This window comes from Sciurus carolinensis, chromosome 8, assembly GCF_902686445.1.
Source record: "Sciurus carolinensis chromosome 8, mSciCar1.2, whole genome shotgun sequence".
NCBI classification, from domain to species: Eukaryota; Metazoa; Chordata; class Mammalia; order Rodentia; family Sciuridae; genus Sciurus; species Sciurus carolinensis.
In genome coordinates, this window is record NC_062220.1 from 131701676 (window position 1) to 131727394 (window position 25719).

Below are 25719 nucleotides of genomic sequence, written 5' to 3' on the forward strand. Positions count from 1 at the left end.
AACAGATGCTAAGCCAGGTGTGGTGGTGCACGCCTGTAAACCCAGAGACTCAGAGACTGAGGCAGGAGGATTACAAGTTGGAGGCCAGCCTCAGCAACTTAGGGAGGCCCTAAGCAACTTAACAACATCCCTGTCTCAAAATAAAAAGTACTGAGGATGTGAGTCCAGGGTTAAATACCCCTGGGTTCAATTTCTGGTACCAAAAAAAAAAAAGATGCTAAGAGGAGGGCTTGGGGACATTCAGTCATTCAACAAACGGCAATTGGGCACCTGTCGTGTGCTGGGTTCCGGTGGGGGGAAGGGCTAGCCTGGGGCGCCTGAGGAGGAACCTCTCTCCCTGCACAGAGCCCTGCCCGTAGAGGGTGCAAGTGGAATTTAAGTGACAGTGGAGAGAAGGAGAAAGAGGGAGGCAGAGTCTGGGAGGGAGAAAGGAGCGAGGAGGCCAGGCCAACCCACAGAGCTGAGGCGGGCGGAGGGCGGGAGTGCCCAGGCAGCTCTGGGAAGGGCTCTCGCCATCCGCGGCCTCTGACGCCGGCCCCCGGTGGGCTCCATCCCATCTGTCTCTGAACTTCGACCTCCATCCCCAGAACAAAAAGAACGCTGCCCCCACCAGACCCCCCGGGGTGACCTTTGGGGGCTCAGCTGCTCAGACACCCTGTTCCCCCGGCACCCCCCAAGGTCTCCAGCTCTGCCCGCCAGGTGGGAGAGGGCGGGAGGCTGGAACGGGGTCCGAGGGAGAGACAGGGGACGCTGAGTCACCAGCTCCAACAGGATCTCAGGGGAGGGGCGCGGGGACACTGCTGCCCTGGGCCTCAGTGTCCCCTGTGAGCAGCCGTCCTGCCGATTGTCCTGTAGATTGACTGGGGGGCTCTGACCCTTGGACCTCGGCGCCACCCCCGACCTGACTGTGCCCCCCGTCCTGTGCTCACTGCCCATCTCTCCCTCTAAACTCAAGATGCCAATCTGCGCAGCGGCTCACCTCAGGTGCCCCAGGGCCAACCGCGCAGCCTAGCACACAGTAGGTGCTCAAGAAATATCATTGAGTGAATCCACGACTCAGTGAATAAAGAGAGGGTTAGACCCAACCGAGCAAGGACTGGGGAGGGGAACGGCTCCTCCATGAGCTAAGAGGCCTGTGATCACGGTGGCTGGACGCCTCCAGACTCCAGCACCGCGCTCCATGACACACACAGAGGGCACCAAGAAGGGCTCGCAGGGAGCCTCCATGGGTTACTCCCTCCTCCTAGGCTACTCCCTCCTCCTAGGTTACTCCCTCCTCCTAGGTTACTCCCTCCTCCATAGGCTACTCCTTCCTCCTAGGTTAATCCCTCCTTCATAGGCTACTCCCTCCTCTTAGGCTACTCCCTCCTCCATAGGCTACTCCTTCTCCAGATTGCCAGAAGCTTGGGAAGTCTCAGAATCCCCACAGGCTACTCCCTCCTCCCAGGGTACTCCTTCCTCCAAGGCTACTCCCTCCTCCTAGGCTACTCTCTTCTCCATAGGCTACTCCCTCGTCCAGTCAGAAGCTTGGGAAGTCCCAGAACCCCCAAGAGGTCCAGGAAGGAGAGTGGAACCTCACAAGGCAAAGGTCTGCAGGTGAGAGACACCTGGGCTTGCAGCCGCCACACAATCCAACACAGAGGCCAGACCAGTGCCCCTGAGTCTGAGCTCCAGGGCTCAGCTCAGCAAAGCCCACGAGGGGAGGATGGGGTGTGGATAAGCAGTCTGGGGGTGCAGAGGCTCCGTCCCAGCTAGGCCTGGCAGAGAATTCAGAGGAGCCAGGCGCTCTCCCCACCAGGGCCTCTCTTCATTGTCCTGCTGTGCTTTCAGCTGGCCTCCTTCACTGAAGAGAAAGAGGCCAACGCTTTTTTGTCGTGGGGTGGGGAGACACTGGGGACTGAGCCCAGAAGTGCTTTACCACTGAGCTGCATCCCCAGTCCTTTAGATTTTTTATTTTGAGACAGAGCCTTGCTGGGCTGCTGAGGCTGGCTTGAACTTGCCATCCTCACATCTCAGCCTCCGGGGTCGCTGGGATTACAAGCCTGAGCCATCACGCCCAATGAAGCTTCCAACTCTTGAGGAGCCCCGGAAAGCCAGTGGGTGGTCAGGAATAAAGGTGACGCTCCAGAAGAGCAGGGGCACAGCTGGGGTTTGTGCCAGGAGCAGAAAGTGGGTGGACAGATGGATGGATGAGCAGATGGATGGGTGGCTGAAGGAAAAACTGAAAGAATCAGTGGCCAAGCAAATGAAGAAACAGAGAGCTGGGGAATGAACCAGCGTTTAGAAGAAAAAGAGAAAGGGGAAAGAGGGCAGGGAGGGAGGAGCGGGGAGGCGGGCTCCGAGCGCTAGAAGTGCAATGAACGAGTGGTTTCTGAATGGACTCATAGCTGAGTGGCTGGGGAACAGAAGCGGCGGCTGGAGGCCTTGGGGCTAGAGCACTCCTGGCAGGCAAGGAGCCCTGGGCTTGAGCCTGAGCACCGAAAAAGGAAAAGAAGAAAAAAGAAAAAGAAGGGAAGGAAGGAAGGGACGGAGGGAGGGAGGGAGGGAATATAAAGCAGTGGGTAGATTGGAAGATGTATGGACATTTGGATAAGTAAATGGTAAATGAATGGAAGGCTGGTTGTATGGGTAGATAGCTAGACAGATAACAGATGGACTGATGAGTAGAGAGACATTTAAGTGGATGATGGGTGGATGGGAAAAAATCATAGACAAGAGGAAAGGTGGGTGTCAGCATGGATGGATGGATGAATGGATGGATGGGTGGGTGGATGGATGGATGAATGAATGGATGGGTAGATGGGTGGGTAGGTGGGTGGATGGATAGGTGTGTGGATGAATGGGTGGATGAATGGATGGATGGATAGATGGATGGATGGATGGATAGGTGGGTGGGTGGATGGATGGATGGGTGGGTGGGAGGATGGATGGGTGGGTGGGAGGATGGATGGGTGGGTGGGTGGGTGGGTGGATAAGTGTGTGGATGGATGGATGGATGGATGGATGGATAGGTAGGTGAGTGGGTGGATGGATGGGTGGGTGGGAGGATGGATGGGTGGATGGATGGGTGAACGGGTGGGTGGGTGGATGGACTGATGAGTGGATGGGTGGGTGGGTGGATGGATGGATGGGTGGGTGGATGGATGAATGGATGGGTGGGTGGGTGGATGGAGGATGGATGGATAGATGGATGAATGGATGGATGGGTGGGTGGGTGAATGGATGGATGGATGAATGGATGGGTAGGTGGGTGGGTGGATTGACGGGTGGGTGGGTGGGTGGGTGGATGGATGAATGGATGAGTGGGTGGGTGGGTGGATGGAGATGGATGGATGGGTAGGTGGGTGAGTGCAAGGATGGGTGGGTAGATGGATGGATAGATGGATAGATGGATGGGTGGGTGGATGGATGGGTGCATGGGTGGATGGGTGGATGGATGAATGGATGGGTGGATGGGTGGATGGGTGGGTGGATGGAGGATGGATGGATGGATAGATGGATGAATGGATGGATGGGTGGGTGGGTGAATGGATGGATGGATGAATGGATGGGTAGGTGGGTGGGTGGATGGACGGGTGGGTGGGTGGGTGGATGGATGGATGAATGGATGAGTGGGTGGGTGGGTGGATGGAGATGGATGGATGGGTAGGTGGGTGAGTGCAAGGATGGGTGGGTAGATGGATGGATAGATGGATAGATGGATGGATGGGTGGGTGGGTGGATGGATAGATGGATGGATGGATGGGTGGGTGGATGGATGAATGGATGGGTGGGTGGGTGGATGGGTGGGTGGATGGAGGATGGATGGATAGATGGATGAATGGATGGATGGGTGGGTGGGTGAATGGATGGATGGATGAATGGATGGGTAGGTGGGTGGGTGGATGGACGGGTGGGTGGGTGGGTGGATGGATGAGTGGATGGATGAATGGATGGATGAATGGATGAGTGGGTGGGTGGGTGGATGGAGATAGATGGATTGGTAGGTGGGTGAGTGCAAGGATGGGTGGGTAGATGGATGGATAGAGGGATAGATGGATGGATGGGTGGGTGGATGGATGGATGGATGGGTGGGTGGATGGGTGGATGGATGGATGGATGGATGGATGGGTGAGTGGATGAATGAATGGATACATAAGTGGTTGATAATGAACAAATGGAAGTTTGGTTGTGTGGGTGGTTGAACAGGCAAGTGGAGAGATGGGTAGGTGGGTGAATCGGTGAATGAAAACTCTGAGTTAGCTGGGTAGAGTTGTAGAAAGGAGTAGGTGGATGATGGAGGACAGGTGAGGGAGTGAACTGATGGAAGATGTGTGGACCCGTGTGTGGCTGGAAAATGGACGTATGGATGGGTGCTTCAGGACAGAGGAGGAGACACGGACCGGCAGCCAGCAGTACTCACTCTAAGACCTTCCTCCTCCACCGCTTATTGTCACTGGGGTGGTGACGATAGGTGCCGTAGTCAAAGAGTGAGTCCATGGGTGCTTTCTTGGGCCCAGGCACCACCGAGGACTCGTACAGAGTGGACTCCAGCAGGTCAATGGGGTTGGGCACCCCCTTGCGGAAAGCACCCTGGAACTTCATGCGTAGGTTCGGTCGCCCATCACCAGGGCCGGCGGAACGACCGGCATCGGCAGGTGAGGGTGAAGGTGAGCCGTCCTCGCCCTCAAACAGATTGGCCAGCGAGGACAGCGGGAAGGCCTCCCCGCCAGAGGCGCCACTCTCCTCCCCGAGGGGGTCGGCCGCCTCCGTGGGCCCTGCGAGGGGGCCGTCGCTGGGATCTGCCATGCTGGCACCGCTCAGCCTGCTGGGGAGTGAAAGAGGAGTCAGCAGCGCCCGGCAGGCGACAGGGGCCCCAGGAAGCCCCCTCCCCCGTGGGCAAACAGCACTGCGGCCAGCGCTTCAAAGCCACCCTTGTAATGACAGGGGCTGGGGTGGCCACTCCCAGATGTGGTCGGCCGCCAGCCCCAGGCAGGATCTGCAACAGGGGCCTCTTTCAGGAACCTGGAGACACGGGTCTGCCTGGGGCCCAGCGACCCTGGGCACGGGCGGGAGGAGGAAGGGCCTTGGAGTCACACGGGGTTGCCAAACCTGGAGCCTCGTGCCTCCTCTTGACCCAAGAAGCCAGCATCAGAGCCCCAAGAGCAGGCTCCACAGCCAGCCTCCACCTTAGCCAGCGCACGGCACAAGGCAGTCAGCGTTCCACGGCCTCAGTCTCCTCATCTGTACAATGGGGGCATCTAAGCCTCAGGGGAGATTGAGCTGAGAGGATGCCAGCCAGTGCCCAACACAGAGCCACCCAGCGGGCGCACAGAAAACCCACTGCTGTGTGGCCAGTGGTCCTCGGTTTCCTCCCCTGGCACCAAGGTTGTGATCCCAAGTCTCCAGAACCGGAAACAGAGGCTCCCAGATTCTGGTCGACTTCTCCAGCGCTGGGCTCCCTCCGGGGCTGAGCCGATCCTCCCTCTGCTGGTTGACTCTGGCCACAGTGCTCCCAGCTCAAGACCCCCTCTCCCGCCGGCCTCCCTGGCCCTCCACCTCCCAGGTTTATCCTGGAGAGTTCGGTCCCAGGCGGGGAGCACCCAGAGAGGAAGGGGTCCTTCAGGTCCCCCCGCCCCACCCCAACCCACCAGGAAAGAACAGGTGCCACTGGGTCCCATTTCCCACATAAGGAGTCCAAGGCTGCCAGAAGGGACAGTCACTCAGCTGGTTGGAAGAAAAAGTCTCTCAGGCTCCTGGCCCAGGGGCTCAGTCAGGAGCAGGGCAGGGGAGGGGAGGGCCCTCTGCGGCCGGGTGCTGGCCAGGCAGCTGGGCACCGAGGGCGAGTTTCCTGGAACTCTCTCCATCCCACCTGGGAGGCAGGGACCTGTCTGAAGAGAGGTCTCTTGTGTGTCCCAATCTCCACCCCCATCACATGTGTGGAGGGACAAACAGGTTCCCACCTTATTTGTTTTGTGGCTTCCTGGAGGAAAACCGTGGACCAGAGAGGTAGAGACACCACAGCAGGACACACAGGGGGCAGGGGCTGGCTCCCCGCTGGGTGTGGACAGGGAGGGAGAGCCTGGACTTTGGAGTCATTTGGGTCTGGGTTCTAAGCCCCGCTCTGCTCTTTACATGAAATATGGCCTCGGGCAGGTTGCTCAAGCTACAGAGCCTCAGTTTCCTCTCTGTAGAATGGGTACAACCGTAGCAGCTTCTGCGTAGGGCAGGCAGTAGCTAGCGAGCCTTCATTTTCCCACCTGTAAAATGGGGGTAACCACACCCTTCCTGGGGTCCTCAGGCATGAGAGGCACCCGCTCAGGGCCAGCACCTCATAGGACCTCTGAGACCTTAGGTCCCATCCACCTGCCAGGCCCCTTGAGGCTGCCGCCTGACTTTGGCCTTTGCTCTCCAGGGCTGGGGGGCACATGGAGGCAGGGTGGGGCTTGCTGTGGGGGTTCAGGCGTCGAGGGACAGGCTGACTCCGCCAGGCGCACCCCTCCCCGCCCCATAGGGGCCCCGGGTGGGGGACGGGAGGCCGTCAACACCTCCCTGCTCGCTGTGCCCTGTACCATGGCACCTCCCGGTCAGGGCACGGTCACTTCGGGCAGGTCACACGGCGACTCCGACTGGCATTTCAGTTATGATGAAATAACAATCACGAAATGATCCACCCTCACCATGGTGCCTGGGGCCTTCTTACAGGGCGGGCACCCGACTAGAGGCCTCACGCCTGTGTTCGTGCCCAATCCTGCGGCACGAGACCAGCCACAATGCTGAAATGCGGGGACGTGTTTGCTTGTCTCGACTGTTCTGGGGAGAGAGCTACTGGCGTCTAGTGGATCCAGGCCACACGGGACAGCCCTGAACCACAGAAAGACACAGACCAAAATGTCAACAGGCTAAGGTTTTAAAACCCTTCCCCCTGGATTTAGGACTGCTGTAATTTCCATTTTATAGATGAGGAAACTGGTTCAGAGAGGTTAAGTGACTTGACTGAGGCCACACAGCACATTAGAAACAGAGCGAGATTCAAATCCAGACAGCTGGTTGCTGAGTGTAGGATGCCCCGATCCCTCGGTTTACAGCACAAGACCTGGGTGCTGGTCACCACGTGACGCCCCTACAGGAACCCATTCGAGCACTGGGGTAATCCTTTGAAGGTAAGGATTATAAATGCCAGCCTATTCTCATCTCCGAGCCTCAGTGTTTCTACCTTTGAAATGGAGGTTGCAACGACAGCTCCCATCTTGCAGGGCTTTGTGGGATGTGGCAGGGGCCCAGTGTCCTGTGGGCACCAGAGACCCTTAACGAATGTTGCTTCTTGTCACATCTACTCATGGGCAGTGAGGACAGGGTCCTGCTTCCGCGAGGGGTGCAGGACTATACAGACTGGCATTTTCCAGCCCCTCCCTCATTGAACCCCCAGCCCAGGAACTGGCTCCACTTTACAGCTGAGGAAACTGAGGCTGGTAGGCCAGCCAGAGGGCAGGAGGACTTGAAAAAGTTCTTCCACCCCGCCCGGCCCGGCCCAGGAGCGTGAGCATACTGGCTGCTGGTTCTCACACACACACACACACACACACACACACACACACACGCACGAGCTCGGCTGGCTCCTTTGCTCTGTGGCAATTTCCTTCCCAAACGTTGCTGCCCTGTCCTCTGTGGCCGGGAAGCGCTCACTCCCTGTTCTAATTTGCCCTCAAGGCTGTCATTACACATTCCAGCCCGGAGCCAGCCGGGGGGAAGGGGCCGGAGGAGAGCGGCCGCCTGGTGTGGCCTCCTCTGTGTCTCACGCATCGTGCGCGTGTGTGTGAGCACGTGCCCGTGTGCCCGGCGTGCGCAGGCCCCCCAGGGCCCCCCGAGGGCTCCCCGACGCCTCCCACCCGAGCGCCTCTGCCGCGTGCAGCACCAGCTGCCACCGGGTGAGCCCTGGGGGCGCCAAGGACGCTCGTGCAAGAGGGGGCACGACCCCACGCGCCACGGCTTGGCGACTGCCGACCTTTGAAGCGGCGTTTTCCATGTTTTCCTGTATGCACCAGATGGGAGGGCGCACCCAGATGGCCGCTGGGGACACCACGGGCAGAAAAGGAGGGTCTGAAGCTCGGGGCCAGGGCGGGATTGGAAGCCACCGGCTCCTGTTCGGGTATTTGACAACGGTGTATTGAGTGGCGTACGTGCCAGGCGCGCTCGAGGTCCCGGGACACACCCGTGAACAGGACGGTGGGATCCCCCGGGGCTGACCTTCGGCTGGGGAAGCATTAGGAACGGGGCGGTCGGCCAGCCCCAGGTCTCCCTGTCTGCTTTCCCAGGACGCAGCCCCAGGCCCCGCATTCCGCTCCTGCGCCCCCGACCTGGGCGCGGAAAGCGTGCGTGCTGACGTCACGCAGGTCCAGGTCGCTCCCAGGCACCCGCGGGGTGAGCCTGAGCGAGCCCCTCGCCTTGCCGAGCTGCCTTGCCTCACCTGCCCCTGGGGACTGAGGGTGGCCACAGAAGTCCACCAGCAGCAGGGCGGGCGCCTGGCACGGGCGCGCCCCCGACAACCCGCACTGCAGAGCGCGGGGGGCAGGTTCTCCAGGACAATCCCCGTTCAGGGGGCCAGGGCGCCCCTCCTCCATCCCCCGGCCCCTGCAGCAAGGAGGGGCCTTCCTCAAGGTTACGGGTGGCTTTGCCTGAGCTCATGGAAACCCTGGCACGAATCTGCCAAATCCCAACCTCCTGACGACACGACCAAGGAAAGCTGCTTAAGTCCGGGGGCAGGTTTGGGCACGCGGGGCTGCCCCACCGCAGGGGAGGGTGGCAGGGAGCTGCTTCCTCTCAGCTCCCTCCCTCTGTGATCGATTAGGCCGGCCCAACAGGCAACCATTGGGCACCACCTGTTTGCAAGACACAGGGCACCGGCAGGGGAGGGGACAGGGCAGGTGGACATAAAAGAGCAGGCACTCTGAGGACAGCCGGAGGGAAGGCGGCGGCTTCTCCCAGCTCCGTCCTTCCCCAGGGCTGCTTCCTCTGCCTGCTTCCTTCTCAGGCTGGCTCCCACTCTCTCCTGTCCCATCTTTAATGGGGCACAGGGATGGGGGATACTGGGGGTGAACCCCTGCTAGGCGAGCGCTCCACCACTGAGCCAAGTCCCCAGCCCTTCCATGATTACACTTTTTTTTTCTTTTTTGGTAACAGTGAACCCCGGGTGCTTAACCACTGAGCCACATCCCCAGCCTTTTAATTGAATATATATTATTTAGAGACAGGGTCTTGCTAAGTTGCTGAGGCTGGCCTCCAACTTATGATCCTCCTGCCTCAGCCTCCTGAATCACTGGGATTCAACTTTTAAACTTACTTTATTCCCTCAGCCTTCTTCCTTCCTCCCTGTAGTTTGAGGTCCAGGACGGAGGCACTGCTTCATGTCCCCTGTGCCCCCCCCCCCATTCAGCATCAAGAGGAGTCAGGATGGGGCAGGGGTGAATGTCCGTTTTCTTGGCAGCACTAATCCTGATGGGACGGGGAGGCTACGAGGAGCAAGGAGCGGGGGCCTAGGAACTGGGGTGTGACCTGGAACAGGAAAGAAGGGTAGAGAAGGCTGCAAGGATGAGGCCGGAGGTACAGAGAGAAGAGAGGCAGGGAGGCAGGAGAGATGGGCGGGTGGGGTCGGGTCCCCTAGAAGAAGGAGCTTGGTCTTGGAGGGGGTGATGCTGGTGGGAAAGGAGCCGCGGGAGGACAGGACCCCAGTGTTTGCTGGAGGCAGAGGAACACCTGATGTGCCCCGGGACCTTGCAGGGGAGGCAGTGGGCTCAGAGGGGCAGAGCCCTTTGTCCAAGGTGGGCAGCCGGGTCTGGAGCCTGTGTGGCCCCAGCTGGGTCTGGAGCCTGTGTCTGGACCTGGGGGCGGGGCTGGGGAGGGGCTGCAGGAAGACTGACTGCCAGATCTCCAGCCCCCTGCCTCTAAGGCGGCCACCTGGCTTAAGTGAGACAGTGTGTCACCCGCCTGGTCCCTGGCACAGAGCACGCTCGGCATGGTCAGCAGCCATACGCTGCTGCTCAGGGGACAGCCAACGAGCAGGCCAGAGATCCAGGCAGGTCTGGCTGCCAGGGAAGCAGAGCAGCTGGACCCAGAGCCCGGGAGGTGAACCTGGCAGCCACCACTGGGCTGGGAGCCGGGCCCCTTGGCCTGGCGAGACCCGGTGGCTGCCAGGCCCCTGGCGGACGGCAGCAGGGACGCCACACCATGCCCGGCACCTTCCCCGGCCCGTGTTTACCTAGCGGCTCTCAGCCCAGCCCGCTTCCTGCCTGAACACTGGCCGCCTGTCCCGGCCACACAGAGCCTCAGTGTCCTGTGGGGTCGCCCCCACCCACCAGGGTGTGCCCCTCAGTGCTCACACCACCCAGGCGGGGCAGGTCTTGCCCCACGGAGGGCAAGGCCAGTGTGGCCACGGCGTCACGTCACTCGGCAGGCCCCGGGGGACTGAAGGTGCGCTCAAACACCCCTCCAATCTCCCGCCGGGGTCCCCATGTTCCCAGGGGCCCCCAGCCCTGGAGTGGAAGCCTTTAGGAAGCAATGTGGCTTAAAGGTTAAGAGCACGCGCCGTGCAGACATAAAAAGCCCGGCCAGCAGGGTTCCAGTCACACGACATGCCCGGAACAGGCGAATCCACCGGCAGAACGCAGACTCCTTGCTGCCAGGGGCCAGGACAGGGCGCCCTGTGCTGCTGGGTGCGGGGCTCCTTTCTGGGTGATGAAACGTTCTGGAGTTAGTGACCATGTCCGTTCACCTCTGCATGTACTGAGGAACCCCTGACGGACACTTGAAAAGGTCAAGTTGTATGATATGTGAATTGCAAGTGACCCTTCCGGCCAGGTGCAGTAGTGCACACCTGTAATCCCAGTGGCTTGGAGGCTGAGGCAGGAGGATCGTGAGTTCGAGGCCAGTCTCAGCAACTTAGTGAGGTCCTAAGCAACTCAGGGAGACCCTGTCTCTAAATAAAATATAAAATAGGGCTGGGGAGGTGGCTCAGTGGCTAAGCACTCCTGGGTTTATCCCTGGGACTCAAACAAACAAACCCAAATGATACTTTCAGGCTCAGAGATCTTGGGCAAGTCACTTCCCACCTTAAGCCTCAGTTTCCTTCTACGTCACAGGATGCTCGAAGATGAAACCCATGTGAAGGTTTAGCACAGGGTTGGGCCTGAGGATAGGAAGCCCCTGCCCCAGGAGGCTCAGAGTCCTTCTTCCCTTGTCCTCCCAGCAGAGGCTGGGCCCAGGATCCATCCTCTCAGAAGCAGCCTGCCTGGAATGAGATATTCCTCAGCCTCAGACTCAACAAAGTCTGTGGCCTCCCTCTCCTGGCCCAACCCCTCTCCTGGAGGATTAGCCCAGCCCCCCCAAATTTTTTTATAGCCCTGGGGATTGAACCCAGGGGCACTTAACTACTGATCCACATCCCCAGCCCTTTGTATTTTTTTATTTAGCGACAGGGTCTCGCTGAGTTGCCAAGGCTGCTTTGATCTCGAGATCCTCCTGCCTCTGCCTCCCTAGTAACTGGAATGACAGACGTATGCCACCACACCTGCCCCAAGAGATGATTTTGTAGACTTAAAACCTCACCCAATCTATATTCTGCTCCCCACCTGCCTCTGGTTGGCTGTGTGGGCAAGCTGCTTCTCTCTCTGGGCCTCAGTTTCCTCAACTGTAAAACGGGGGTGATAATTACCACTCCGGAAGGGGTGGCCCATCTTTGCTCCATAATTATTTGTTATAGGGCTGGGGAGATAGCTCAGCTGGTAGAGTGCTTGCCTCGAAAGCACAAGGCCCTGAGTTCGATCCCCAGTACCAAAAAAAAAAAAAAAAAAAAATTATTTGTTATATTGCACATTTAAGTTGAAAAACAGATGACAGCTCCTACTCCAAAGGTCTGTTGTGACAACTGAACACTGTGATTCAAGAATTCGGCGTGATGTCTGGCATACAGTAAGTGCTCAATAAATGGTGGTGGCCTTGTTATTCTCGTGAACCTTCCTTGGATTTACAGCAGTAGGTGATGAAGCCCAGAGGGGTCAGGACAGAGTGGGAGCCGGAACCGAGCCTTCGGGGCTCCCAGGTCAGGGCCCGGGACTCCGCGGAGACCCGGCCTCTGGAAGGAGTTTCTCCACCGTCCCATCGCCAGCTCCCAGCAGCTCTGGAGGCCGTCAGGACACCGACTGCCCATCTCCCAGCTGGGAGACCGAGGCCCAGACAGGACAGGACGCCCACCCCCCTGCACAACGCCCTCACCCCACTCCCACGTGCAGAACCCCGAGGTGCGGCTGGGTCGGGCCGGAGCCAGGGAAGGGAGCCCGAGGCACCGAAAACAGGTTTGGATCCTCCCTCTGCCCAGCCGGCCTCACCACCAGCCTGTGCCAACGGGAAGCAGGCCGCTGTCTCTGGGGGCACCGCTTGGAACTCTGCCGGAGGCTAGGGCCTGACCGTCAGCAGCACCTACAGCACGTTGGGTAGTAAACCAGCTGGATCCAACACGTCTCCACTCCCAGAGGCACTGACTGAGCCCAGGAGAAGGAGAGCAGGGGACGGGCGTTCGTGAGACCTCCCTCGGGCACAGCTCAGCAGGCGGGATCGCTACTCCCGTTTCACAGATGAGCAAACCGAGGTTCAGAGAGACCTAGCTGAGGCCACAGCTCAACAGAAGGGGAGGGGCCTACGATTCCAACCACCTGCCTCCAAATCCATTCGCGTTCAGCCTGCAGGGCCTGCAACGCTCCCTAGGCCCCCTTCCAAGCACCGTGTCCCTCGGCAGCCTGGCATGGCAGTGAGGGACGGGGGTGCCGCAGAGAGAAAGCTTGGAGTCTGAACCTTGGTTTTGCCCCTTGGTCACTGGGTCCCCTCGGGGGGGTCACCTCACCCCTCTGAGTCCAGCTTCTTCCTCTCTAAAAGGGAGGCCATCGCAGTACCTGCCACTGGGCCACCTGGCACGGCGTGGAGGTGATGTCACTCAGGAAAGCTTCAGGGGACACAGACTCCTCTTTTCCAGTCACAGCTGGGTCCCCAGGGCCTAGAAAGAGACCTGGCGGGTAGCAGCGGCTGACGGTGTGTTTGCTCAATGAACAGATCAACAAGTGAGAGGCGGCAAAGACCAGCTTAGTCACTCTCCCGCTAAAGCTGTGCCTCTACCCGGGGAGCTTAGCTGACTTTCTCCTTCCTGTCCCGGAACAGGCAGTTGGCTGAGCACCTACTACAGGCAGGGTTCTCTGACCTTTGTGATCCAACACCTCCCTTGAAGGCGACAGCTATCATGAGTCCATTTCACAGAGGAGGAAACTGAGGCTCGGCGAGGCCAGGCCACTGGCCCAAGCCCACTCATCTCAGGGCTGCAGCTGGTGTTTGAGGGCCAGTTTCTTCTGTGCCCCTGTCTTGCTGGTCTGTTGTCTGTCCCATCAACCCTCCTCCTTCCCTTCATCCTCCTCTGTGCCAAAGGGAGATGGGAGTAAACCAGGCCGAGAGGTCCCCACCCAAGGGCAGGCAGCACCTGCTGGTGTCTCCCCAGAGTCCATGGGGCCCACACATCAGACACACACACACACACACACACACACACACACACACACGCAGGAGCAGCTGTCCCCAGTGGTCAGCTCTCCTGGTCAACTGGGTAGAACCCAGGCCACCGCACTGTCAGGGAAAAACAGGCACCGGAGAGACTGAGGAGCCCTTTGTCCGGGGCAGGCAAGGCGGGAGGGGCAGCCGTTACTCACCACCCCAGGAAAAATAAGAGCCCTCCCGTCGGGCCAGGGATCCGCACCCCCGCCACCCGCTGAGGTCTCTCCAACACCCTGACCTCATCTAGAGCAGACCCACAAGGCTTCCTGTGTGCCTGGCGTGGTCTTGTGGGACCCTCCCTTACCAATGAGGAAACATGCTCAGAGAGGTGTAGTGACTTCCTTGGCATCACACAGCCAGCAGTGCCCAGAAGTTGGGTCAGAAAAGAGAAGTTGACGGTCGGGAAGGAACTAGGGTGGGATGGAAGTTAGAGTCATAGTGAGAGTGGTGGCCGATCTCCCTTCCTCTTTCCAAGTGGCCCAGCGGCGAACACATGCAACACGGGAACTTGAGGCGGTGGGATCCAGGCCAGCACAGGAGTGGCATCCAGAACAACACAGGTGCCCTCGCGCTGGCAGACTCTGCCCTCCAGGAAACTTTGGGTGGCAGCCCCAGGAACGAGAGGTCAAGCCTCCTCCTGAGGTCACACGGCAGTGAGTGGCAGAGCCGGAAGGTAAACCAGGGTGGGTCAGACTCCGAGAGGGCAGCAGTCATTGGCTTTTCTGGGACCCAGTGGGACCAGAGTCACTTGGGCCTGACTTCCAGATTTTTTTTTGACATGAGCAGCTCTCCTTGGCGACCATTTCCTCCTCTGAGACTCAGTTTCCTCCCCGTCAATGGGCCTCAGTTTTCTGCCCTGACATCTCCAGTGGGGGTGGGGCTGTGTCACCTGTGATCAGGTGACAGAGGTTGCTTATAAACCGAAGAGTCAGCATTAGGCTGGAGATTGTCCTGAACCAGCCGGGGAGGCAGGCGCTCGCCCGTCTCCATGGCACAGGTGAGAAACGGAGGCCAGAGTGCAAGGAAACGTACCGCCACCATTAGAACCTGGGCGGCGGGGCTCTGGCCCGAGCTTTGCAGCGTGAAATCCAGAAAGCAGGCAGCGTTGGTTCCTGGTGTTCGGCCAATGCCCAGGAGTATTCCCGGGCTGTACGGACCCATCCTTGTCCAAATGCAAGTCTAGCTTTGCCCCTGCTGCTACCTGGCACGGAGGGGATCTCAACGGATGCCCGGGAAACACACCCTACTGGAACAGGCTGCAGGACAAGGAGAGCCAGCCCAGGGCGAGGGAGGAGACCTGTGCTTCGGCCGTGGACATCCTTGTAAAGTGGGGACTGACAGATGAGGAAACCGAGGCTCAGACAGACCAGCGACTTACCCCAAACTCCCCAGGTTGGAGAGGAGAGGGTCTAAGCATAAGCCCAGTGATTCAGGTTCTACCTCTACCCACAATACCAGATATCCCAAAAAAGACCAATGGGGACAGGCCACCTTGGCGGTGAAGGGCATAGACTTTGGACTGGTACAAATGGGATTTGGACCCCAGCTTTGCCCCTTCCCAACTGAGAGACGCCAGGTAACCTACTTAATGCCCCCTGACTCAGTTCCTCCCTCTGAAAACTGGGTACAATAACAGTTTTGTATCAAAATGTACTAAAAGTGCTTGGCTCAGTGCCCGTACATAGGGAGTACTCAATAAATTCATGCTACCATCAAATTACTGCCAGCCCAGACCAGGTTTGGCTAAAGCTAGGCAGATTTGCATCTAGAATTCACGCAGGGACCACAAGGGCCCGGGACCACAGTATCTCAAGAGATCTGAATTAATCTTTAACAGAATTTAATTTTGCTCCAAATCAATGATGCAGCACATTCTGGAGGGCCCTCTGGCATGAAATAAATGTTCCCTGGCTCCCTAGGTCCGGCAACAGAAAGAAAGCTGTTCTCTGGATCCCTGTGACTGGAGAGTCAAAGAAGGAGAAACAGAGGCAGGGGCCTGTGGGAGGGAGAGAGCCATCCCCCTAGGAACACAAGAAGAAGCTCAAGGATCAGGCCCTTCTAAAGTACTCGTTCAGGGGCTGGGCATGGAGCTGCCCGGCAGAGCACATGCTTAGCATGCGTGAGGCCCTGGGCTCCTTCCCCAGTACCACACACGCCAAAAAGGATTGGTTCAATCAATCAATCAATCAATCAATCAATCACGGAATGAATATTTACAGAGCATCTACGTGTACCGGGCACGGTGAGGTCAGGTCCTGTGGCCTCCTACATCTCCTCCCAGATGTCTCTTTCCATTCCACATCCAGGGACACAGACGACTTCCCCAGCTTGGGGACCACCGGGCCCCTCCAGTCTTTCCCACTCTGCCTCCCAAGGGCCCTTCCTAGACCACACGGACAACATGGGCAGCCTGGGCTTCCAGGGCTTCGGGGTCTGACTTAGCCCCTGCCTACCTGATTCCCTGTCCCGCCTGTGACATCACATGCTCCAGACTAGTCTATCCATGTCTCCAGCCTCTGAATGCCAGGCTTCCCGACTGGGAGACAGGTAGACTCCCGTCTTGGCGTCCACCTGAAAGCCCTTTCCTCTAACTCTGCATTCATTCTCCAAGGCACAGCTCAGTCACCACCTCGATCAAAGGCTCCGTGACCCCTCCTGGGTGGCCCGCTAACCTCCAGCATGAGCTTCCGGTCCCACTCATTCAGCAGCATGTATCTACCAAGCACCTACTGCACGCATGCTCCGTGGGGGCCCGTGAGTCGGGTGGGGTGCTGACCACCTGGAGGCCACAGCTGCACATCCGGGGCTCAGGGAGGGATGGCCTGTCTTCCATTCGCACTCTGGGCTGGAGCGAGGCTGGGTTCCTGGGTACCGAAGTGCCCCAGTGCCCAGCCCAGCTGGCCCACCTCTCAGGGAGCACCAGACGAGGCCTGAGGAGCCTCTGAGGTCTGAGTCTCCTGTGGCATTCCAGGCGTGTTCTCGGGAACTCAGGGCCATCCCAGGGGACCTGCCCTCTTTTCTCAGGGCAGCGTTCATACCCTGGTGAACTCCCTTTCCAAATGACACCCCCTGGGTTCACAAAACGAGGGAGACTAAACCATGACAGCCTTTTGGATTCGGGAGCCCTTCTCCCTGGGACTCACCAAAAAAGGCTGCAAGGGAGCCTTTCAGGTCCCCCCATCCTGCACACAAAGAAGCCAGAGAAAGGATACGGAAAGGGCAGGTTGTCTGTCTTACCTTTTCCACCTCAAACAGGTGACAAGAACAGTGGCCAAGCCGGAGCCCTGACTGTGCCAGGCTCCTTACAGGACACCTCTCCCAGCCACAGCCCTGGGGGATGTCTCCCCCCCACCTGTATTACAGTCACAAGCGAGGTCAGACAGCTAAGGTCCCACGGGGGGACTGCAGAGCACACCCAGAGCCACGCAGGTCTGGTGCTTAACCTGGCAGATGACCGGGGTCTGTGTCTTCTACACACTGTCCCTGAAGAGACCACCTCCTCGCCTTTCTCAGGGTGGGGCTGAGTGACCCCTTGCCCTGGGGCCCCCGCAAGGCACCAATGCTGAACTCCAGAGCCATCCCCAAGCAAAACTCATGCGTGATAGTTCATTAGAGTTTTAGGGGTGCACACCCCCCCTCCCTCAGTAGAGGCCCTGGTTTTAGACACTGAGCCAGAACAACCACAGGGTCCACTTCCTCCCCGTCACTTCCTGGGCACTCTGAGTGCCACTGTGCAGAGCTGGCTTGGGGACAGACCACCTAGGGTGGTGAGAAGGGCTTTGGAGCCAGCCCCTGGGGAGAAGTTCTCTTGGTTATACCCTCACCCCGAGCCTCAGTTTCCTCATCTGCAAAATGGGAAGGACAGACCGAGGGACTGTCTGGGGCCAGACTGGGGGCGGGAAGTCAGTAGTTCAATCGGCACTGTTCTTGGTGTCCCCTGGGGAAGCAGGGAGAGGCGGTCTCTCTCCCTGTCCTCAGAGGAAGACCCACTGAACCGAGTCTCCAGGGTGAAGCTGGAGGTTAAAGATTTTCCTGCCTCTTGGGGACAGAGCCATCTTTCGCGTACTCAGTAATCAAGAAGTGGCCTTTGGAAACTCCGTGCTTCCAGTTTCTTCCAAGTTGCTCAGAGGCCAAGGGCGAACTCAGTTCCCGGTCCGCCCCACACCCCGCTAACCCTCTCCAACCCCGCAAGGTGGGATCCCACCCAAGTGCGCCTCGGGGGCCTTTGGTTTCGGGACTGGGTCTCAGGGACGCGGATCCACAACCCCAGGGAGGCCCAGCGAGGTGATGCGCGGCCCAAGGGCATCCAGCCGCCCGCCGCCGCCGCGACCCGCGCCTCCCCACCGCCTCCCGCGCGCCCCGGCCGGACTTCCGAGTCTTGGGACCCTCGGGGGCGGGATGGGCCGCGGAACGGCTCCCGGGAGGCGCGAGGGGACCTCCCTGCCCCGACCCTCCCGGGCCCCGACGCACTCACCTCGGGGACGGCGGGGCGCCGGCGGCCGGGAGCGCGGCGCTTCCTGAATCCCGGCCCGCGGCCGGAGCCCGGCCCTCCTCCCGGCTCAGGTTCCAGCCGCCGCGCCGCCCCGCCGCCCGGCCACCACGCCCACCGCGCCCGCCGCCCCGCGCGACGGCAGCGCCGCTCCAGGCCCGGGGCAGCCCCTGCCGGCCCGGGGTGGGGTGCGGGTGGCGGCGGCCTCAGTCTCCTCACCTGGAAAATGGGCACGGCGATCCCGGGCCCGAGGGTCCTGCGCTCCTGGAGACACGCTCCGGCCCGGACGCCGCCGGCCACTCGCTCTTGCTCTGGGATCGTGGCGGCCCCGGGAGCGCGTCCTCGCCGGGTCTCGGGCATCGCGCACGGCTCGGCACGCGGTTGCTCCGCTCCGAGGATGCTCTGCCATGGGTCCCTGTCCCCAGCTAGTTCCGGGTCCGACAGGGGAGGCACCTGACTTAGTGCCCATCTCGACTCGGTACAGGTGAGCTCCTCTCCGCCACCTCCTTAGCGGCGCTTAGCCCGGGCCTGGCGCCGAGTGGGCGACCAACGCCTGGCTTTTCTTAAATGGGTGACAAAAGTGAGCCCCAACGCGCATCTGTCCAGCCCTGCGTCCACTTGAAACCCTCCACAGGGTGGTTGGAAGACCTAAGGGGGCTGAGCTTTGCAGCCAGGCGCCCTGGGCCCAAATGACGCTCTGCGACCCTTCAGCCCAGGGGCCCCAGGAAGACCCCCACATGAGCGTTTCCCCACTGGCTGGCCGGGTGTGAAAGTCTGCGCTTTGTGAGCAGAGGCCACAGAGGCCAGGGGACAGTTCAGCGCTCTTCACCCTTATTGTTTTCATTAAATTGCGTTGACTCCAGTTGGTAAGGTGGTGGGACACGGAGCCTTGGCGAGGACAGTGGCCCTCCACCAGCGGCTGCCTCCCTGGGGGGCGCGGGGGTGGGGCGCACCATGGAAGCCCTTCCTTCTGGGTGGCCCGAGCAGAGCAAGCCAGCAGCTATGTTGGGGGGTGAGGAATGTAGGCCCCTGGGCCTCCCGAAGCCTGTCCGCTGGGGGCCTTCCCCAGCTGGAGTGGGGCCAGGCTGGGGCTGGGCCAGGTTGGAGGCGGAAGGATATGGCGCCAGGGATGGTAACTTGCTCCTCTCCAAGTGGGAGGAAAGGGGCGCGAGTCCTCAGCATGGCATCGCTGACCCAGTCCCGTTTCACAGATCGGGGACTGAGACCTGGGTGCCAGATGTCTGGCTGGAGGCTGGAGACTGGCCTCTACTGCGGACACCTGGGTTTCCACACGGTCCTGCCGCTGATTAGGTGGGAGCCTCCCTCCCAGACTTCATCGGAAAACTGAGGATTCCACTTCCACGAAGCAGGGGACCTTGCTGCCCTGCTCCAGGAAACACGACCAGCACCTGGCACTTAGATCCTTTAAAAAGTGATGGTGGAGCTGGGCACGGTGGCACATGCTTGGAATCCCTGTCACTGGGAGGCTGAAGAGGATCGCAAGTTTGAGGTCAGCTTCAGCAATTTAGTGAAACCCTGTTTAAAAAACAAAATCATTTTAAAGAAGGGTCTGGAATGTAGCTTAGTGGTAGAGCACCCCTGGATTCAATCCCCAGTACCTCCCCCCAAAGTGCTTGTCGATGGGGCTCTGGGGAAGGGAGAATGTGGCAATCTCCTTTATTCGGTACAGAGTTTCACTTTTTTTTTTTTTGGTACCAGGGATTGAACCCAGGGGTGCTTAACCACTGAGTCACACCCCCAGCCCTTTTTATGTTTTATTTTGAGACAGGGTCTCACTAAGTTGCTTAGGGCCTCGCTAAATTGCTGAGGCTGGCCTCCAACTTGTGATCCTCCTGCCTCGGCCTCCCCAGTCTCTGGGATTACAGGTGTGCCCTTCTGCACCCGGCAGAATTTCGCTTTTGCAAGATGCAGAGTTCTGGAGGTGCGCAGTGGTAATAGCCGCACAATATGAATGCACTTACTACCACAGAACTGTGCACTTGAAAGGGCTTAAAATGGCCAGGTTCAATGGAGCACATCTGTAATCCCAGCAACTTGGGAGGCTGAGGCAGGAGGATCACAAGTTGGAGGCCAACCTAGGCAAGTTAGTGAGACCCTGTCTCAAAAAAAAAAAAAAAAAAAACAAACAAAGGACTGGGGTTGTGGCTCAGTGGTAGAGCGCTTGCCTAGCATGCATGAGGCCCTGGATTCCATCCCCAGCCCCCACATGAACACACACGTGCATATAATGGTTAAGATACAGTTTTTATGTGTATTTTACCAGGATAAAACAATTGGGGGGAAACTGGGTTCACTGGAAGCATATCTGCTGTAGAGAAAGGAGGCGGAGGAGGAAGAACAGAGAGGGCTGAGCTCCAGGTGGGGAGGGTCCCAGCAGCACCCGCAGGGCCCGCCCCGCATCCCTCACTGCTTCTGCATGGTGGGCTCCGTCACTGTCACACAGGGAGGGCCCTGGGTGGCAGAAGAGGCCCGTACTTACTGAGCGCCTCCTGTGTGCCAGGCCCGGCCACGGGTGCTGTGGGGAGATCCGAGAGCCAGACAGGCCCGGATCCCAGGGGCGTTGCTCCCTAGGTACCCAGTTATAAAACATCTTGCTTTTCAGTTGGCACAGCAGCGCCCTGACTCGCTGACAGCTCAGGTCATCTCCTGGAGGGAGTCTGAGGCCAATTTATAGAAAAGGGCGCCAAGAGGCCAGTTGTCTGAGATCGCGCCACTGGGAGGATCTGAACCCAAACCCAGCAGACCATGCTGCGTAGACAGCCAGCCCGACTCCATCCATCGCCAAAGGAGGAAAGAGGAGGGGGGCGCTGTGGAGGAACCAGGACCCCTGGGCTGGTAGGGATGGACCACGGTGCAGCTGCTGCCGGAGAGTCGGGGGTCCCCAAACGGTTCCACACCGGGAGCCCGTGGGACCCAGCAGTCCGCTCCTGGAACACGGCCAGAGAACTGAAAACCCACGTCCACGCGAGAAGGCGTCCCTGAAGAGTCACAGCGCCGTTTCTAAGAGCCCGAAGTGGGAATGACCCAAATGCCTGAAGGATCAGAGACACGGTCCCTCTGGACCAGGGGGTATTATTTAAGCAACTGGTTCAGAGGCCAGGAGGAACTTCAGTGCCCCCCACCCCTCTTCCAACACCGCCCACCAAAGGCAGGGACCCTCCCTGTGTATCTTTCCATCTCACTCACAGGCAAAGTCCCCAAGAGGCAGAGCCATACAGATTTAGGTCCCGGGGTGATGGCCAAAGAGTTTGGGGCTTCGTTTTAGGGCGCCGTGTTTGCAAATCGACCGTGGCGATGCTTGCTCTTACCCGACCACACGAAACGGCACTGAATAATCACCTTGCAAGGGCGAGTTGTGTAACTCAGTAAAGCTGCTGTAAATGATTGAAAAGAAGAACATGGTCTCTGGCTCAAAAGATCCTAGGTGTTGGGGAGGGGATTATGGCTCAGTGGTGGAGCGCTTGCCTAGCCTGTGTGAGGCGCTGGGTTTGATTCTTAGCACTGCATATAAAGAGATGAATAAAATAAAGGCTCATCAACATCTAACAAATATATTTTTTAAAAAAGATTCTAGGTGTGGTTCTGCTATACTTCTAAGCTGTGTGAGGTTGGGCAGGTAACCCTGCCTCTCTGAGCCTGTCTTCTGAGTCTCATCTGTAAAATGAGTGTGGGGAGGATTAAACACAAATGGGTTCATGAGGGCTGGGCAGTGCCTGAACATAGTAACTGCTCAATAAATACAGTCACATACTCGCACAACGACACGTTTCTCCCACTAAGATAAGTTCGTGTTCTCTTCTACTCAGGTGCTCCTGAGTTTCCGGTGCTGCCCATTTCTCACGTAACTCAACGTCCTCCTTCCCCACAATCCTGTGTGGTTGGCCTCAGCGTCCCCGTTTTACAGATGAGAACTGCTGAGTCCAGAAGTCGGCAGGCATGGCTGGCAGGACTGTCCTGCACACGGCCCTATCCAGGTGGACACCTCTTTCCTTTCCTTCCCCGCACCCACTACCTGGTCCGGACCCCGTCCCCTTTCTCATCCAGGGCACCCTTAGCCCGGCAGGTGGCAGCACAACTCCAGAGTTGGGCTTGGACCAAGAGTCCACGTCCAGGTCCCTGGGGACCTGAGTGGTCCTCGGAGTCATGGACACAACTGGAAGCATCAGGCGGGGCTGGATGCCCGCAGATCCCGGTCTCAGCCTCGGGCAGTTTCTCATCCCCTTCTCCCGCTGCTCTGGGAGAGGGCCTCCCACCCATTTTGCAAATAGACAAACTGAGAACTCTTGGTCCAAGGAGGAAACCGCTGGTGGCGCACTCTGAACTCAAGATCGTCTGAATTCCAACCCCGCCCTCCAGCCGCTAGAGCAACCAGTGTGGCTCGGTCCCCTCACGGAGGCGGCGTCCCTGCTCACACCCACCTGGATGAGATGGGAGGGGGGCTGGGGGAGAAGTTCCAGTTGTGCCTCGGGTGGGCTCCAGCCAGGCAGAAGGAAAGCTGAGAAGAGACAATTGGGGAAAGAGGGCTGGGGAGGTACTGGACTTAACAGGTGGGCACTTATGTAGCGCTTGCTGTGTGCCGGGCACTGTGCAGGTTTGGTTTTCATGAATGCCTCCCAGTTCCAGGAGGGGAAGCATGCCCAGAGAGGTGAAGACAGCTGCCTGGAGTCACACAGCCGAGAAGGGGCAGGGTCCTATGGGAGCCCGCCTGAGGAGACAGCAGGGTCCCCCCACCTTTGCCAAGAACCATGGAGACAGGGCACAAGGAAGGAGGCTGGAGACAATGAGCTAGTTTGTATACCTTGGTCCCTGCAAAGAGCTGGCTTTTGTCCCAGAGACGGGAGGCCCCACCCTGCCCAGGACCCACCTTCAATGAGGCTCTTCTGGAATTCTCCCTGGGGCAGAAACCTGAGGCCAGGTGGGGAGGAAGCCTTTTCCTCGGGTGACTGTTGCCATAGGTACAGAGCTCTCAGTGGCTCCGCCGCTGGCTGTGATTCTGTATCTCTGGGCAGCCGACCAGGTGGCCTGTGGGTGTGGCTGAGCCACAGCTGGGCACTTCAGAAATGGTCGTCCTACGGCTGGGCCACCATGCGGCTGCGTGGGGGCAGGGGGCTGGCCTTGGTCCTAGGAGGGTCAGAGCCTCTGGGTAGGCAGCCCAGGAGGGTGCAGAGGATTGCAAAGGCTGAATGAGCCCCTTCTGGAGAGAGGACGGTGACTTCCACAGAGGCCAGGGACACCTCCCAGCTTTGGTTCCCCCCAAACTAAAGCACAGCCCGGGCCACGAAGGCTCCCTCTCCCAAGCCAGGAAGAGGCAGAAGCTGGATTGGGTAGGGGAGCCTCTTTTTCTGAGTCCACAAAGGGAACATCTTGAGATTCTTGCTAATGTTTTTTTTTTTTTTTTTTTTTTTTTTTTTTCTAACTGTGAAAGGACTTTGGGCTTAGACCTTGCCTGCTCTCAGAACAGAAACCAACCTTGGTCCCTCTGCCCCTCTAGGTCCCTGTCCCCCTGGTTCTCCAGGCTCTGGCCACCTTGGCCTCTCTCTGTTCTTAAAATGAGCTGCTTCCCCTCCTGCCTCAGGGCCTTTGCACTGGTTATAGCCAGCCTCACTGCACGCCTGCTCTTTCTCTCCTTTCAGCTCAGATGTCACCTCCTCAGACAGCTCCTCCCTGCCACGCCGCCCCTGCAGTCTAAATCAGGACCCCACAGCTACTTCCCATCACAGTGTCCTATTTGCTATGCTTCACTGCACGTTTTGCTCCTGGATTCATGGCGTATCCCCTCCACAGGGCAGGCAGCTCCCACGTCTTCTTTGCAGGGTGCTCTGAGCCTAGCTCAGGATCTTGCACACAGTAGGTACTCAGCACACCTGCTGAATGATCTTGCCTTTCAGACAATCCTCTCAGATCCCGGCTGACAGATAGCCCGTAAATCATCATCTTACTGCCCTAGATCTGCCTGCCCCTCCCCAGGCTCTAGGTGCTAGGAAGTTTGCCATGGTCCCATTCAGGGCCATAGGAGAGTTGGTTTCAGGGGGTTATGAAGGTTATGAACCCAGCTGGGGGCTGCTTACACTGCTGAGAGGTGTCCCCTGTAGCTTGTCAGAGCTGGAGACTGGAAGGGAAAGAACTTGAACCATCTAATGCCCTGATTTTAAAGATAAGAAAACTGAGGCCCAGAGGGGAGAAGTGATTTGCCCAGAGTCACACAGCAGATCTGGGCAGAGGGAGGAATAGTAGCCAGGATGTTTTCCAGGACACTCCTTATTGTTGTGTTGACATGAGCCTCGTCGTCACTGTATCTTTAAGAACAAGGAATGGGCTGGCGTGGCTCAGTGGGAGAGTACCTGCGCGCCAGGCCCTGGGCTCCATCCCAGTGTGTGTGCGTGGCCATGCTGTGGCTTAATAACTGCTTGGGGGTTAGGTTGTCCCTTCAGGAACCCCTGACCAGGTGTAGCACCATCATAAATATCGACATGAATAAAAGCCAGTTGTTGAACACCTTCCGTGGGTCAGGCATTTCGCATAAAACACACTGTTTTATGTAACCCTGGAACGCAGAGGTGGTCTTGTCCCATTTTACAGATGCAGAAACTGAAGCTCAGCGAGGTGAACTGACTTTTGCCGGGTCACACAGCTGCAAAGTTACAGAACCCGGCCTCGAATCCAAACATTGTTAGGCGGTAGTGGTGCTGGTAGCAGGCAACAGTAGTAATAAAAGTGACCGGACACAACAGTGACCCCCATACAGAGGTGGGCCTGAAGGCAGAAACCCAGAGGGTCTCCAAACTTTCCCAAGGGTTCAAACGGGGCTCCTCATCTGACCCTCGGGGAAACAAATCGGAGGACAAGGGCTCTCAACCGGGTCGCTCTCCTACTTGGTGTTTGGGGCGGGCCTGGCTGGGGCTCCCGGCTCTGCGGGGAGCGCAGTGCGGGCAGCGCCACCTACCGGGCCCCTGGGGAGCTGCTGCGCTCAGGGAGCGCAGCCGGAAGCCGCAAGCCTGCGCCAAGCAGAGAACCCATCGGTCAACTATCAAAACCCAAAGGAGCTGTCTCTCCTCTGTTTCTCCATAACCTCCTGCACAGGACAATGGATCATTGGACGATGACTCAGCTAAGCGTCTGCCTGGGCAATTTCATTGACTGGGTGAACTAGATCCATGAGCATCCCCACTGTGTGGACCAGGAAACTGAGGCTCAGAGGTGAAGTATCTGTCCAGGGCCACCTCGGTAATAAATGACAGAGCCAGAACTCTCATACTCGATTTCATCACCCACACCCTCCCATCACAAGAATAGATGCTTGCAGTTGTATTTAACCCTAAGTTATCTAACCCTTGGCTTCAAACACTGCTCTGATTGCTTTATAAATACTGGGGTAACGGTTGGCTTAAGCCTCACAACAGCCCCATGAGATGGCTGAGCAAGACCTCCGAGTTGTACACAAGGAAACACGTTCCTCTCATGGAAGAGATGCATTATGGTGGTTTGAAATAGCGTCCTGTGGGTCAGGGAGGTTTTTAAAATATATATTTTTAGTCGTAGATGGACACTACCTTTATTTGATTAATTAATTTATATGGGGTGCTGAGGATCGAACCCAGTGCCTCACACGTTCTAGACAAGCTCTGCCACCGAGCCCACAACCC

The 25719-nt window shown here is 58.4% G+C and overlaps 1 protein-coding gene across 4 annotated transcripts in view; it reads right to left on the reverse strand.

Moving 5' to 3' along the window:
* The window catches only part of Trpv4 (transient receptor potential cation channel subfamily V member 4), a 38200-nt gene extending 20063 nt beyond the window's left edge, over positions 1-18137 (reverse strand). The window contains exons 1-3 of one of the 4 annotated variants that reach the window (XR_007109957.1): positions 18041-18074; positions 12921-13021; positions 4403-4807 (exon numbers count right to left, since the gene is read on the reverse strand). Coding sequence is in view for 3 of the 4 variants with exons in the window: in XM_047562653.1 (XP_047418609.1) it covers positions 4403-4788 (386 nt within the window). In the remaining variant the exon portion in view is untranslated. Of the gene's footprint in view, positions 1-4402; positions 4808-12920; positions 13022-18040 lie in introns of all 4 variants that reach the window. The other 3 variants (XM_047562653.1, XM_047562654.1, XM_047562655.1) reach the window with 3 other exon arrangements.
* Between the last annotated feature and the right edge of the window lie 7582 nt (positions 18138-25719).